Here is a 15,898-nt window from a genome sequence, read left to right as displayed (position 1 = left end):
ATACATGCTATTGAGTTTGCTGCTCCCTTATTTGAGTCACAGCTGTCACTCTTCATCTTCCTTTGGAAAACCTGTTGTGTCTAGGTTAAAGGAAAGAGCAGGATCCTTACCACTTAAATGTGCAACATTTGGGTATTATTACATAGCTATTGCCCATCCCCAAATAGAAGACGTGTATATATCACAGGAAGCTGGTTGAGACTTAACACCAGTTGTTTCAGAAGAACATGGAAACTTGTGAGATTCGGTTGCATTTTAGATTTTTTGTGATTGAAGCATAAATGCTTATATATGGTGGAAAAGCAAGTAAAAACTACCAGCGTCCTAGGCAAAGCATACACCAGCTTGTTGTTTTCTGACAGAGAATGCAGAAAAGAAAATTGGAATATTTTTCCATTTCTCTGCTGGTACCTTAATCACTTCAGATGCTACAAATGAAAGAACTTTGGTTGTATTGGCAGGCAACACAAAGAACTTCCAGATGTGGACACCATAATGAAAGTGTAGATCAATATGGCTTCTCCATTCAGCCCATCAAATACATTCTCTTGGTATTCAGATCAAAAATTTACCAAGATAATTTTGCCAGTCAGCATAGGCAAATTATATTTGTGTTGTGAAGTAGAAACTTTGTTCTGAAAGAAAGCAGATGTCCTCAGTTTTACTCTGTTGCATCCTGAGGCCTTAGATTGAAATCTTAACCTTGACCTCAAATTTCTGTTGACTTTAACAAAACCATGTTGATTTCAGAGCTGATGTTCAGCACGGCTGAATGGAATCTTAAATTCAGGCATTTGCACATCATGGACAAAAGCTTTATTTTTGTAGAATGGCATTGCACATTAGGATAGCTGGAATGAGGGAGCAGGCAATAAAGGATTGATGTTAGTTCTTATTAATAAAGGATGAGGAGAGAATTCTACATGGCAGCAAAAGAAATGTTTTACAGTAACTTTTTTAACACTCTTCCCATTTTTTTCCCCACACACATTCAAGCTAGATCTAAGTGGCTTGGGTACTGGTTAGAATTATTAAATCTTTGTGAGGGGAAGATTGGATATGTAGTTACACCAGGTTAACCTCCTGGAAGTAGTGGTTCTGCAGCTGTTGAAGAAGTCACCGTATGAGCTGAAAGATACATTCATATTGGAGTTTCTAGCAACAGCAATAGATTGCCTTCTGAAGTCATACATTTGGGCAGTAATTGGTTCATAGGGAAATACGTTGGCAGTCTAAAATCCCATTGAACACTAAGTTAAAATGTGGGTATAACAAATCTCCTACTCTTCTTTCTTGTTCAGATTAAGTAGTAACAGCCTTTACAGTGTTTCTTTTACATGCTGTTTCAGTTGGGTTGAAGAGCATCAAACATTCAGACTTTTTGTATCATATGTACTAGTAATATTTCTTAGAACTATAATCAGAAGGATCATAGGTTTTTAATTTTGTCTCCACTGCTTACACTCTGCTCTGCTTCATTTCTAACTTTGTCAAAGGCCTCTGTGCTTGCTTCTCAATAAACTAGGAGCATGTAGTGTAACCGGAATCTTTCCAAATGCAGAGATGGCACTTTTAAGACACTGAGCATATCTGCATATCCATCTCTGCACAAATGATCACATCTGCCGTTATATTATTGCAGTGACATCTAGGAATTTGTACTACAGGTAAGAATAATTAGCAAAGGAGGGGATTTGTGCTTGGAATACTTCACTCCAGCAGCTGTAAAACATGTCTTTTTTTCAATAGATGCATGCCATTCCATCTCTAGTCAATGAACTATAGCATATACTAAAGCAATCAGGTTATTAAACCTTTTTTAATTTGAAATACAGAAGTTGTGTTTTAAGAAAACAAATGCTAATTTTTACAGTGGTGGAACTAATATTGAAACAATGATTGATCAATATTAACTTTCATAGTTTTACATCACCAGACAGTGGTCCAAGTTGCTATCTTTCTCCAAACAATTAATATTTAAATACTTAACAATTCTACAAACATATTTATGCATCTGTATTGAGGGATCAATTATATATCCTTTAATGTTTGAATTCTTTAAGACATTTTAGTAGCAGAGGGCAGTAGTGATCTTGCTTTAAGAACTATTAGCAGTAAATTGATGTATACCTCTGTTACATATTTCCTAATGAATAGGTGCAAGCCTAATGCTAAAAGGGATGAAGGTTGTAGATGAAGGGTAGAAAAACCTAAAGGCAGAAAATGTAGAAGTTGTTACTGCTCAGCATTGGCAGAGATACAAATGTTATTTTTGCAAATGGACTGTGTAGCGTTTTCCTGTGCTTTATTTCTCAATTAACATCTGTTCTCTACAAAACTATAGAATGCAGATAACTTGAGTTCATGATCTTTGACTCCTAGCTAACAATGAAGAGTAGTTAGCTCAGCACATACCACGTGCTAACAATATTTTTGGGTTGCACAAATCACTTGTGAATCTCAGTAGAACAAAATACTTTTTGTGCTATTTGGTGGACATTGAAATATTTTTTGTTTAGGATTGCAACCTGTGTGATAATGAAGTATACTTTAGTTCCATAAGAATTTTTGTAATTCTCTATTATCAGTAAAGTGAGTAAGTTACAGTGGGGTGATGTGACTTGTTGAAAATTAACTAGCAAGCTAATGAAGAGACAGAAAGAGATAACCCTGCTCTCTTAAATCCCATTTAATGGGGGTTAATGTTTGGATTGAGAGCCTCACCTCAGTGCTGTGCAAAGTGTAAGAAAGTTAACTTCTTCGATGAAGAAGAAAGACTAAGACATCCTCTCCATCCTAATGAGGTTATATTGCTAAATGCATCTCCCTTATAACTGCTTCTAATAGAAGAGAGATATTGGTCATACTTTGTTATATATGTGTTTGGACAGTAAGAGAAATTGCTGTCATTGTCACAGAATCTTGCAGATGGAATGCAATGACGTGTATTTGTTACCTCTACCGAACCACCCTTGCTCTTTCCACACATTATTTCTGTAAGTTCCTGTCAGCCTTTTCCTTTTCACTGTCTTTCTTGCTAGGCCACCAACACTGAAAGTCCATCAGGATGTAGAACGAGACCAGTAACCTGGTACCTGGGTCAGTTATCATATCCGTGCTGTCTGTCCATACAGCCACCTCTGTCTTCTAAGCATCCAGTGTGTTGTGTGCTAGAACGCTGTGGAGGCTACCTCGAGAGAGGATTTTTTTGGTTCTTTGGTTATGAAGTAGGAGTTTGGACCTAAATACAAGAGGCAGGAAGAGAGCAAAATCAGAGGCATTGCAATCCCTAGACAAAGCTTGAATAAGGAGTTTCCAAAACCAAAACAATCTAATCTCTGTTTTCCAAACCCTTAATTCCTCATTTCTTAAGCCATTCTTGCAGTATTCATCCTGCCTGTGACTCTAGGTCTTGCAGAACTAAATTCAAGCAGTGACTTACGTAAGTAGGCGTATGATCAATAGTTGTGATTGTGCGGGCCAGCAGAACTGGGAAGAGAGAAATAATGTGAATTTCCTGAGAGCTTTTCCAGAAAGCTGCCTTTTGGGAACTTGTTACTCAAATGTTCTTGCATTCTAGTCACTAAAGAATCAGCAGCTTTGAGGGAAGGCATAATTTAAAAAAATTGTTTGGGCAAGTGGAGTTATCCATGTGGCCAAATTTGAAGTTGTAGGGTAAGCCTAAATAAATGTCTGTATTATTTTACAGTGGTGATGAATACTCATTTAATGGTTTTTCGATTTTAACTGCACTGAGAACTAATCTACAGTGATTTTAAACATTGGCATACATATCTGAAGCAGTATGTTTGTAGTTAAGGGTTTATTGAATCATACTGGTTTATACTAACCTATCTTTGCTTCCAGTTTGTAACACATGGGAAGTATATGCAAGCAGTCATGTTGCTATTCTCGACTAAGATGCAGCAGTCCTAATTTGATCACTAATTTAATCACCCGTTGCTCAGAAAGTCAGGAATCCAGTGGTTGCCAAGTCATGTCTTTAAAAGCCTCTGTTTTTAAAAATTACTCATCTGCTCTCATCAATATTTAAAATTTATTGGCCATAAAAGAATATTCTGTTAAAAATATTCACAGCAATTGTAGGTAAAGATTAAGTAAGTTTGAGGGACACAAAAGAATATGAAGAAATGCTAAACATTACTTCAAGTGCTGCATTTTTAAGTCTGTCTACATGGTGGTGGGTTTTTGTATACAGTTAAGTACAGATTTATTCCCAGAGTTAATTACTGTAATGTATTGGACATCACTTGACATAAATTAGGAAATGAATCCTTATTTCTTTTATTGTCTCAGAACTGCATTAGTTGGCAGAAGTTTGGTGTGTACTAAAAATATGTAGAAAATAGTCCTGAGAAATGTTCTGAGAGATTATATTGTTCCTTGCCAGTTCTGGTTAGCATTGATTTCTGTTTGCATAGCTGCATTAACAGCGACTGAATAATGCTATGTAATTATGAATGTTAGCTGTCACAGACTTGCTAGACATATTCTGGCCTTATGAAAGTAGCCTTTTATTTGTGTGCTATGTGCTTTGTTATAACATACTTTTGCAGGATAAGTTTTAAGCACAGAATTAGTACATGAATTTATACTAGCGTATTCAAAACTATAAAACTTCAATCTCTTTTAGAAAATTGAAAATGGAAGATTTGCAAAACTCAGATATATTGCACATGCTATGGTCAACAGTACAGATCTGTTAATGGTAACAAAAAGGTAAACAGTTTTGACTCAATAATAACTACTTAAAACTACCATCAAAATGTACATGCCTTGATAACTGATCAGTAACTGCACTGTCCTTGTCTATGTAGATAAAATAGTGGGGAAGGCATGCTTACTGTGCTGTTAATAATCTTGTTCAACAGCAGGATTGTTCAGCACAAGAGTGTTTAGTGTCATAGTAATTTATCTAAGGAGAGAAAGGGAATGCTGTTTTTATGATTTCTTTAATGAGAAGGTTTTCTTATAAATCTGGTTAGGCTGAATGTTAATCAATGGAACTGTGGGATTCACTTGAATTAGCATATTGAAGGAAAAAAGGGTAATATAGGAACAAAGTAAGTAGAGTATCAGACATACTAAAAAAGTTTCTACGACTTGTAAAAATACAGCTAGAAGTAGTGTTATGGTTTTGCTATGAAACAGTATTTTAAATAAGTTAGAGGAAGGTTCAAATTCACTTTTGAAAAGTATGCTGTATGGTTATGGATCATTAGATGAGTACTATTTTGTAACCATGACTTCATTAGAGCTCGGATAACTTTGTAACTTATTAGTATTTTACATTAATTTTTAAACTATAAATTTTATTTTCTGGTGCCTAGTGGTGTGTTGTTTGTGACAAAAGGGACATTTGGACAGCTGACATGTGAATGGCAATACACTTACGATGAATTTACCAAAGAACCATTCATTGTCGATGGCAGAAGATTACGCATTGAAGCCAAGGTATGTTAACCTACGTTTCATTTTCTTTTTGTGTTACTGTTTGTAAGATTGAACTTTGAATTCCTGAGCTCTCCTTTGAATTCTTGATCTCTCTTCTAGTGAAGATGCACTCAGAGAAGGGAGTTGGTATGGCAAACTCCTCAGATAACTAGCTTCTGACTGTTCTAAGGAGAATGGGAACATGATGTTTGAAGATGAAATGATTCCTTGAGCCCTGGGCATTTTCTGTTGGTGTGCACTAGTTTGTGGTGTATTCATAGACTGGAAAATGGTGGTACAACAAAACTCTCAAAGATTGCAGAGTATTTCTATTCTGCACAATGGAAATATGCCAATATGTGGACTTCTACCTTGCTGCAATCCCAAAGATTCAGATATATCAGAGCAATGATTTGCATGTGCTGTGCTTCAAGGATTTTTTTTTATTTACTTGTAATCAAATCCTTCAAAAATATAATAGTGTATTAATATCTTCATGAAAAATATAATTACATATGCTTATTCCTTCCAATGCAAGTTGTAGAATGTTGCTCTCAGTTGCATTTTTTTCCTTTAAAAAAAAAATTGCCAAACTTTCTTTCCCTAGTAAACTGGCAAAGGATATAAGGAGCAAGATGACCACTGATGACTAAGTGTATTTACAGAGGCAAAGTTCCTTAAAAAAAAAAATATCTTAAATTCTTGTTGAGATGGTAATTGGATTTAATTTAAATCAATAAATTTACCTGCCAGTGGCTTGATTTTTCTGTTTTTAATAAGCTTTATGTGTGTAATTACACATATTGGTTGTCAGGACAGTCTTGACAGTGTACAAAGTCATTCCGTTTTTCACTCAGATTATTTGTTTCTATTGCAGAGAGCATGAAAGGCAGAGCCCTATTGGTTTGGAATCCTCCAAACTGGATTTCTGACTGCAAGTGAACTTTTACAGGATGAAATAATTCTTAGAGTTTCTGCCATTTCAGGCAATGCTGAATAACATATCCATCTTTATCCCCACACAGCAGTCATTTCAGAGTCCATTCACATGTCTGCAGTATGCTCTTTACTGAAATCTATGGTTGAAAACTGTATTTTGCAAATCACTGCTTATGTTCTGTTTCTGAAGTCTCAGTTGCTTTTTTCACTACTTAAGACCACAACTTGCAACTCAGTATGGGTGGAATGTCCACCCAGGTAATAACTTTAAGAAGAATGAAAAATTACAATCTTGGGGAGTACTGGATTTTGTTACCCTACATACTCCATTATCTGCCTTCCATTCCTACACACTTCTATAGTCCAGTCTCCAGGGTCTCTATGGTAAAAAGGGAAGTCTGTTACTGCTGGAGTTCCAGCACACTCCGCTGTGCTTTCATGCAGAAAATGAAGTTTCTCAGGGGTGTGTGCATGCGATGTGAACATACTCAGATTAGCGTAACGGGTACACGTGGCTGGCTGAACCATATAGCTGCCTTAATGGTAAATAATTTCTTAGTCATAAAGTTTGAAGATACTAACTTCAGTTTTGAATTGCTATTCCTTTAGGAACGAGTTAAGTCTGTGTTCCACGCCAAAGAATTTGGAAAAATTATTAATTTTAAAAGTCCAGAGGATGCCAAGGTAACATGAAAATACTATTACAATTATACTGTGTTAAATTTGGCTTAAAGTGAAACGGGTATATCCTTAACCCAAAACTACTATGTATATTTAAAATTCAGTGTTTCCACATAGTCATTACACAGATGGAAATGACAATGGTGCATTCAGTACTGAATTTCAAAAATACTCAATTCCAATACCAAGCTTTTCCTTACATGAATCTTTGGAATTCTAACTGTCAAAAGGGTGATTTAACAGTACTGCTAACAAAAACTAAATGATCAAGAATGTGAATTAAAATAGCATGTTTTAATAGAACAAACAGTATTTGTAAACTACACCTAGTTTTATTCCAGGGGGATGGGAGGGGATGTCATTCCTCTGTTCCTCAAAATACAGTTTTGATTGAAGAATGCAGAAAAGCCCTTATAGAAACACAAAGGGTATATATGACACTATTACTACTATTATACACATACTTTGGATGATCTCTTCATTTTCTCATCACTAGTTTTGACTACAACAGAGGGTAGGAGTGGTTCTGGTCTGCTGCCAGAACTGAGGTAGCTGGATTGTGCGTTTTTTTCATTGTAAATTGAAAACAAAAAAATTTGCCTTGTTTTTATTAGTGTAGCTGATTATTTTCACAACAATAAACTAGTCTTGTATATTTTCACACCAGTGGGGTATGTTACGCTGGGATCATGCTTTGAAACAGTGTGCAGATGTTATATCCTCTCATTAGTTTAAGTTGCTTTTGCATCTTCTCATCAGTTTAAGTTGCTTTTGCCTTTATGAGGGTGGTTCCTATCCACAGCTGAATGATAACATTTTACTCTAACCTCAAAGAGTATTACAAATACTGTCAAGGTATTTGAGGACCCCATGCTGAATTTGACTTTGCTGTAGTCTTTGGAGATACTGAGCTCTTTTTTTTTTTTTTTTTTTTTTTCTTTCTTTCTTTCTTTTCTTTTTGGCTGGGGTGGGGCAGGGGCAGCATTGAGGTCCAGTAGTCTGTGTGGAAGGGAATCACATCTATGCCCCAGCTAAATTGGGAACAATTCCAAAAACCAAATTAGTGCATTGTATTATGTGTGCCGTAAGTCTTAAGCGAGGAAAAGAAAGCCGAAAAGTTGTGTGCGCTTTTCACAAAAATGTTGGTTTGCATATTTTCCTAGAAAGTCTGTGGACCTCACAAAACCAACAGGAATGCAAATACAAGGGGAAAGTTCACTATCAGACAGGTTTGGTAAGGAATGTGGTTTTATATTTGAGAAGGAAGACTTCTCTAGGAGGTTCATTCATAGGAAGGTTCATGCAAAAATTGCCATCAGGGCCTTAGGGTCTATCCTACAGAAAGTAAGTCCCTGAGAGTCGCATCCGGGCTGTTCAGCGTATATCTCACTTCTGCAAATGTGACACTTGTGCTTGTATATATAGGAGATGACACTGAGGGACGTGTTTTAGGAACAGTAAAAATGAAACTTGCACCCTTTATAGTAAAAAGGATATGAGGTCATTTCAGTGATGCTGCTTCATGAACATTGTGTCAGTCCAGTGGCCGCTATGGAGTTGGCTGTCTGTGAGAAGTGCCATATTCTGATGTGAATAGTAGTTTCTTGAACAGCCAGTTCTTCTTCCATACCTTCAGCATCCTGATAAGCAGAAGCTCCCTTTACTTAAGGCACTAAGCTAGTGATGGGGAGGAGTGGGTCCTAAAGATCTGTAACATAGATCCTGATCCAGTAACAATTAGATTTGTAATAATCCACTTATCTTCCTTGAAAACATTAGGCAGCTTTCTCATGGCAATCCCTTTGTGTAACTCATCTCCTACCCTGGATTTCAATGTCACTGCACCCCTCTCCCTTTTTTTAGACTCTTGGGAAACTAATTTCCCTTTCCTGTTCAGTAAACATGTGAATTTGAAATTCCTGAAAAGAAACAGAATATAGTTAAAGAAAGCTTCTTTCTAAATAACTGTATTATCACATTGCTGCAACCTGTTCTTGTCCTGTCTTTTGTTATACTTGCTTCTCTGTTGTCATCTGTGATTTGTCTAGAGTGGGTGAAATGATGTAATTTGTTTTTTAAAATGTTATTCATTGAAATACAGACCAGAAAACTGAAATGTAAACCTGGCCTGTTTAACTAGTTGTGTTATTCAATGTCAGATGTTGGTACTTAAATGCCTCCATTTTCATGTGAGAAAACCAGGGGTTTGTAATCTACAGTAGACTTTTGGGCACTGTATTAAAACTGAGTAAGGAAGACAGCAGATACTGAGGTGTCTGGCCAACCCAATCTAATTTTCAGCTGCTTTGTATGGTTTTTACCAAGGAAACACTTTTGTTTTTTCCTTTTCCTTCACACAGTGGATCCTTTCTAAACTGGAAGAAGTGAGAGAGAATCAGCCAAAATTGTAATGAGAGGAGGAGCACCAAGATATGAAGAACAATGAACAGCTGCCTTTCAATTCCTCTTTAACAAGCAGAGCTAATTGAGTATCTGCAACAAACGTAAACACAGGAAAGAAGGAAGATTTATGAAATCATTCATTATAGTCACAACAGTCTATGGCTATATTACAGAAATAGATGACATTAAATTAGAAAAAATATTTAGTGATCAAAAAAATTTGCCAAGTTCTGGCTTGTTGTGTTTGGGTTTTTTTAATATAAGAGTGCCAGATTTCATTTTTTATAAATGAAGTGTAAAATTAATTTGTTCTGCCATTACATTTGATACTGAAATTGAACTCTGGAATAATTCTTTCGATGCTATTCAGTGCAAATTTTTCAGTTTTGATTTGATTCTGAAAAGCAATACTTAGTATCTTAGTTTTCATATGACTTGAGGCTGTGTTGAAATTCAAGTTTATCAAAGGAAATGTTAATTTAGTAATCACTAGTCTTACAACTCAAATTCTTTAGTAGTAGGCTACTGACCAGAGATGTCTAATTTAGAAGATCACAGGAGTGGCTGCTGAGTTAACAATATTACTTTTTATAAATGAACGGACCAGGTGATGACAAATTTACAATATCACTTTTAGTGTAAAGTTTTTTATATTCTACTCAAGGAAACATTGCAGCACCTCTATCAATATTCACAGAAAATACGAGTTTACAAAAACCTATAATGGGGAGAATTAATATATCTCTGCACTAAAAATATTCATTAAAGCCTATTATTTTAAATAAGTTATTAGTAGTCTTGCAACTCAAGAAGGAGTCTATGGGGTTATAAGTGTACTGTTGCATACCAAAAATCAATGCCTTGGATTACATAGTATTGTGTGCTAAGCAAGTGACCAATAAAGTAAGATTTACATTAAATAATAAATATAATATTTCACGGTTGCTTTTATCAACTTTTCTTACCCAGTGAAACTTTTTTGTTTCACACCCAGACAACAGAACTTTAATAGGGAGAGCTTGAATGTGTGTGATTCTGCTTATTTCATAGACGTGGTAGTCATAGTGTTGTTGAGTGGCAGTTGACACAAACAGTAAGGAAACAGTACAGTGTTACATGAAGGTTTCCATAAATTCCCATATCAAAGTCTTCAGAATATCTGGTACGTATAGTAAGTACCTGCTGCCAAAATATTGTTTCCAAACGATGGTTTGGAATATTTATAGCTACAGGTTATAATTCTGACATTCTGGTGATGCTTGAGATATTAAAATTGTCACATTATTGTAAAATCTAAATTACTTGCATGCTAACCTACAATTGCAGTTCTTTAATTTACTGTAAGTCTTGCCTTTGGTGTTAAGTAACAATTTAGCGGGTTACAAAATACATGTAATCTTGTAATTTTTCCCGTGAATTCTAAACTGAATCAACAGATTATAAGACAATTCCAAACTATGACAATGACTATGTTACTTTACTTGTTTGTACACCAAGCACATACCAAGAGTATTAACTCAGGTTATAATCATGCCAAACTAATACAATACCTTGCCTTTGATAAGTAGTGTTATTAGGTGCACTGAGAACCACTGTGTATCTGTAATTTGTTTTTCATCTACGCTTTTCATCTTAGGCATGATAGTTTAGTGAATAGCTTCATCATGATCTTGATTCTTGATTATGGTGTTGTCTCCTTTTCTCTCTATCCCCAGTATTTACTGAGTATCTGCAGCAACTTTCACTTCTAGTACCTCTTGCAAGTACTTTGTACATTCCCATTTGTGTAGCTTTTCCATTTACCCTCTTCTAAATATTTTCTCTTCAGAGAGCCTCTATTTCAGTTATCTCCAGTTCTTAACTTTCTTACATTTATTTTGCCACCAAACTCCTGATTCTCAAATCTCAGCTGGCTCTTCAATAATATTTGAGCAATTTAACCATTAATGTCAAGTGCAGAATTTATTTTAAAAGTACATATCTGTGGTTAAGTTCATGTTTTGGAAAACTTAATTCCCCCAAAATTGCATTTTTCCTATAGAGTATAAAATATTTTGATCTTTTGTGCTAACTAAAAGCCTTAACACAAGAACTAAACCACTGGAAGTGTTAAAAAGTCAACATGGGACCTTTCCCCCACCTCCCTCATCTCCGCTTGCAGTGACAACATGATTTTCTGTAGTTCTCTTTTTCTAATCATTAAATTGTGTCTTTTTCCTTCTTTTTTTTTTTTTTTTTTTCCTTTCCTTACACATCCTTCATAGACTCATGAATGAATTTTGCCTTTTCTTGGCAAACACCAGTTCTCTCTGCTTTAACTATATATTAGCCTGAGGAGAAAGTTGTTCAGACCTATGCCGTTGTGTAGTTTTCTGGATTATTGCAAGCTGTTTGAGATATCCACTGCTATGCCTCATTCCTTATTGCAATGTGCATATTTTTTCAGGAATGCAGAATAGATACATTAATTTATTAAGAATACATATGCAATTAGACAAGGGGATCTCAATAAAAATAAAAATGTAGGCATTTAGGTCTGCCCACTGTGGTGTTTGAAAGTATACCATGGCCTTTACTGAAGTACTGAAGAACAACTCTTCTAGATGACTGTTACCTAAGCTTATTACCTTTGAAAAATGTCATTTGAGTGCTTAGTAGTAGTTTAATGGTTAGAATTACGTCTAAGAAATCAGTGACAAACCAAACATGGAATCAAAGATGCCAGACACATTACTAAAACGTTTGTAAGTCTTAACTGTTTGCACCTCTTTTTGTTCAGCTGCATGGAATGGCTGTTTTTGTTTCCGAACTCTTCCCCCTTCCTTACCTCTTCGCCTTGAATAAAATGAAACTGAATGTTACTGGACTGAAATCTGATTATTACTTGTTTTATTTATATACTGCTTTAATTAACAGGTAATACCATTAACCAGAATTTCATAGGTAGAAATTGAGAAATAAATCAAATCCTGACTCTGAGAACACACGGTCAAGCTTATGTTGCAGCCATCTCAGTGAAAGCAGAATACCGACTTTAGTCTTTACCTTTGGTTTATTATATGGGCAAGTTAATAACTGGATTAACATGTGTAAGCTCCCTTTAAAGTATTTTTTTTTTCTGTTGCCACATTGAAAAAGCATAGATGATGTTTCCAGATAAGAGGTTCTTACAAAATCCATTTTTTTCCAAAAAAAAAAAGTCCGTACACATGCCATTAGCTATTTATTATCTTTCACGCTTCACAAAATACACTCGCGTATCAAACCACTGAAGTCTTTTGTTCCTTTGGAGTGAGTTTTAGCCATCTATCTGCAAATAAGAAATACTACACACTAGTCAACAACAGGTTAATATTACTGTGTAATGGTAGTTTAAACACTTACAGCATAGTCTTGAATTTGAACTACAGACCCTGAGTTTCCTGATTATTCTGCTGATATAAAACAGTTTTAATAAATACATCACATGCCTTAAGTCTTGTGGCCTGTTTGTAAATAGCTCTGTATCTTCCATATGATACTTAAATACATGTTTATATATTTGATTTGTGTATTTTTTCTGATACTCTTATTAGCTTCAAGAATGAGAATATTCCACAAAACTATTCAGAAGATTTCCCCCCACCCCCATTCTTGCACCTTTCACATTTGAATTCCAGAAGAGAACCACTGAAAGGCTGCGTTGCTTGGAATCATGGGGGTGTTGTGCAAGGCAAGGGTGCGCGCTGTTTCTTTAGCTAATCATACCGTTCGGTTCACTCTCCATCTGCAGTGACTGATCTTTACTGAAGACAAGCAAAAACCATGAACAGGCGATACCAATGAAACATTTACCTCCCAGGAACTTAGGAACTTTAGCCACCTATATACTTAAGAGTTAATTAGCAAGGGCTTTTTATTTCCTTGTGTTGATCAATTTATTTGTAAAATCTGCCAAGGAGGGGTCTCAGGTTCTATGCTTGAATGTGTTACTAAAACCAGACCAGGCAAGAAGCTGCCTGTCTTGCTATTGTGTGCAGATTATCATGGAAATTATCTCAATATTGTGGAAGGTTGAGGGGAGCAGGAGGTTCTGATTTTTTTAGAAGAATTGAGACTGTGTATTTCAAAAGAACAAGGTTGTTAAGTGTGGGAACTGTTGGTGAAAAATACTGCTAGTATGATTGTGTATTTGTAAATTGTCTCAGGTACAATGCAAAGTGTTTCAGACTAGATTTGTTTTTCACGTGTATCGGAATACTTGTTTCATTATGCAGATTGGAATTTTACTGAGCATTTCACATTTTCATACAGAGAAACACTGGTGTTTATCGTTTTCTCTTGAAATACAAATTGTCAGCTTGGTTATGCAAATCTTGAATGCTTTAGGCTTTTCTGTCTAAAACTGAACAAATAGGCACCTTTTTTCGTGCCTGTAAGACTGTTACTCAGTCTAGATTTGGTTGTTATTATTCATACGGGTGGATTAATTAGCAGTTTTCTGGCCAGTATATGCAATTACATATATGCATCACCTAGGAGCCTGAGCTTTGTTGTTTAATCTAAAAAATGCAACCATAATCTTGGTCACAATTTTTGCTTTTGTGGCTGCCAAGTGGATCTAAGGGTCTAAAGTTCCACTCACAGCAGATACAGGATTTCTATGAAAAGGCTCTAATTGTTTTCAGGGCAAATCTGGAACAAGAATTACAAGAATATTCTTGTAATATTTACTTCAAGGGAGGAGTAAACTGGCCAAGTCTTTTCCTACAAGGAGTAAAAGAATGTCCACATTAGTTTTTATTAACTTACCATCTCTGTATCACTACATCTAAGGCTGAAACGAATGTGTCTGCTGGAGCAGGCATGATGAGGTAGGACACTAAAAGGAAGAAAAGCTGAATTCTCTTTTTGCTCAATGTCTCCCAGTTTTTGTCTTTGTGGGTTTTAATTCCTTGTTGCATCAAGCAGATCAAGAGCAATGTGCAGACCTGTCTTGATAACTGCCCTTGTGAATGTTTTTACATGTTGGTTTTGAAGTGTGAGAAAAGCACTACTGTACTGGTGGTCCTATGAAATGGTGACTGTGTTATAATCTGCAAGGCTTGTACTCCAGCAAAGCCAGGCTCCCAAATTCATGGTGTCAATGTGCTTTTCATAGACAGCAAATTGACTCAATATATGAAACATCTAAGAGTTTAAACATATGTTTTTCCAGAAGTTCCTAGGGGTTCAGAACTGGATGAAGCAGTTCACACGCTTGGGCACTTCATATGCTTTTCTCCATCAAATCTGCTGCCCTAGAAGAAGTATTTTTGTTGTCTTTTCATGTGACTGGAAGTTCTTAAGTAATGTAAAACTCTCATATCTACAGATTTTATGACAAGAAATGCTTTTGAATTATTTTTTGAGCAACAGTGTTTAGGACAGCAGGTTTGAGGACTTGTCATGACGTCAGTACTTCTGAGGGGGCTGTAGATGATGTGTCGGGGACATGGATGACACACATTATTCCATGCTTTCTGTCACTGTCCCTTGGCGGCTGTTTGTTCAGCAAGTGGCACTGTGCCCTGGACCTCATCCCAGGGTGTGCTGCACTGTTCCCTCCATGGTCATTACTGCTACTCACTAGATACAAGTATAGGTCAGTATCCTTCTCTCACAGAAAGAAGTTCAAGCAGTTCAGAACAGGTTTCTGCTGCTTGTCCCAACACAAAAGAAAGAACAAATGAATCAGATGTTACAGGCTGTTTCTGCCTTAGCAACCAGAACTGGTTCTGGGCGTACTTTACCTTTTCTGTGCTGCTGGACAAAAGGGAATGGTGCTGTTTAGTATGTGAAACAGTAATCGATTTTTATGGGCAGCGAAAGGTCGGGGTGTGCTTTTCACAGGACTGAACTGCAAGAGCTCTCAACCTGGCTGGATACACAGCAGCACTACACGAGCTGAAAATCAATGTAACTTATTTTGAGCTGCACAGAAATTGCTGTTTTATGCCAGTAGTGAAAACTATTGCTATAATATTTCTTCTTGGAAAACATGAAATGTAATATATTTAAATACAGTAGAACCTCAGCACATCCTTTGGGCTGAATTACTGTTAATAACAGGCTGTTCTACTAAAACACCCTCCTTACCAGCGTTGCTGATAAAGTATCAGTGATTATCAGGAATTTTGCACAGGTAGGAAATGTTTTCAAGATTGCCCTAATGTCTTTATTATTTTGTCTGAGAATTTTTGACCCAGTGAAGGAGAATTGACTAGCTGTTAGTGGTGCTGCCAGCTTTAGTGGAGAAGTTTGTAGCTGGGCAGGGAGTGGAGGAGATGGGAAAATGTCTGGAAATCTTGTAGTAGAGAGGCTTTACTGTTCTCTAATCCATGCAAAACTACCCATAAAGCCCAACAACAGTAAAACGTAAAGTGCAAAAAGCAAGTTACAT

The 15,898-nt window shown here is 36.1% G+C and overlaps 1 protein-coding gene across 1 annotated transcript in view; it reads left to right on the top strand.

The window, feature by feature from the left end:
• VPS13A (vacuolar protein sorting 13 homolog A) overlaps positions 1 to 12,338 on the top strand; it is a 112,554-nt gene extending 100,216 nt beyond the window's left edge. Inside the window, exons 69-72 of the mRNA XM_056324034.1 lie at positions 4,655 to 4,740; positions 5,352 to 5,475; positions 7,003 to 7,077; positions 9,435 to 12,338. Of these exons, the coding sequence (XP_056180009.1) occupies positions 4,655 to 4,740; positions 5,352 to 5,475; positions 7,003 to 7,077; positions 9,435 to 9,485 (336 nt within the window). The 3' untranslated portion in view covers positions 9,486 to 12,338. The remainder of the gene's footprint in view (positions 1 to 4,654; positions 4,741 to 5,351; positions 5,476 to 7,002; positions 7,078 to 9,434) is intronic.
• Positions 12,339 to 15,898: the final 3,560 nt, after the last annotated feature.

Source organism: Falco biarmicus, chromosome Z (genome assembly GCF_023638135.1).
Source record: "Falco biarmicus isolate bFalBia1 chromosome Z, bFalBia1.pri, whole genome shotgun sequence".
NCBI lineage: Eukaryota > Metazoa > Chordata > Aves > Falconiformes > Falconidae > Falco > Falco biarmicus.
This window is presented reverse-complemented; position numbering and strand designations above follow the sequence as displayed.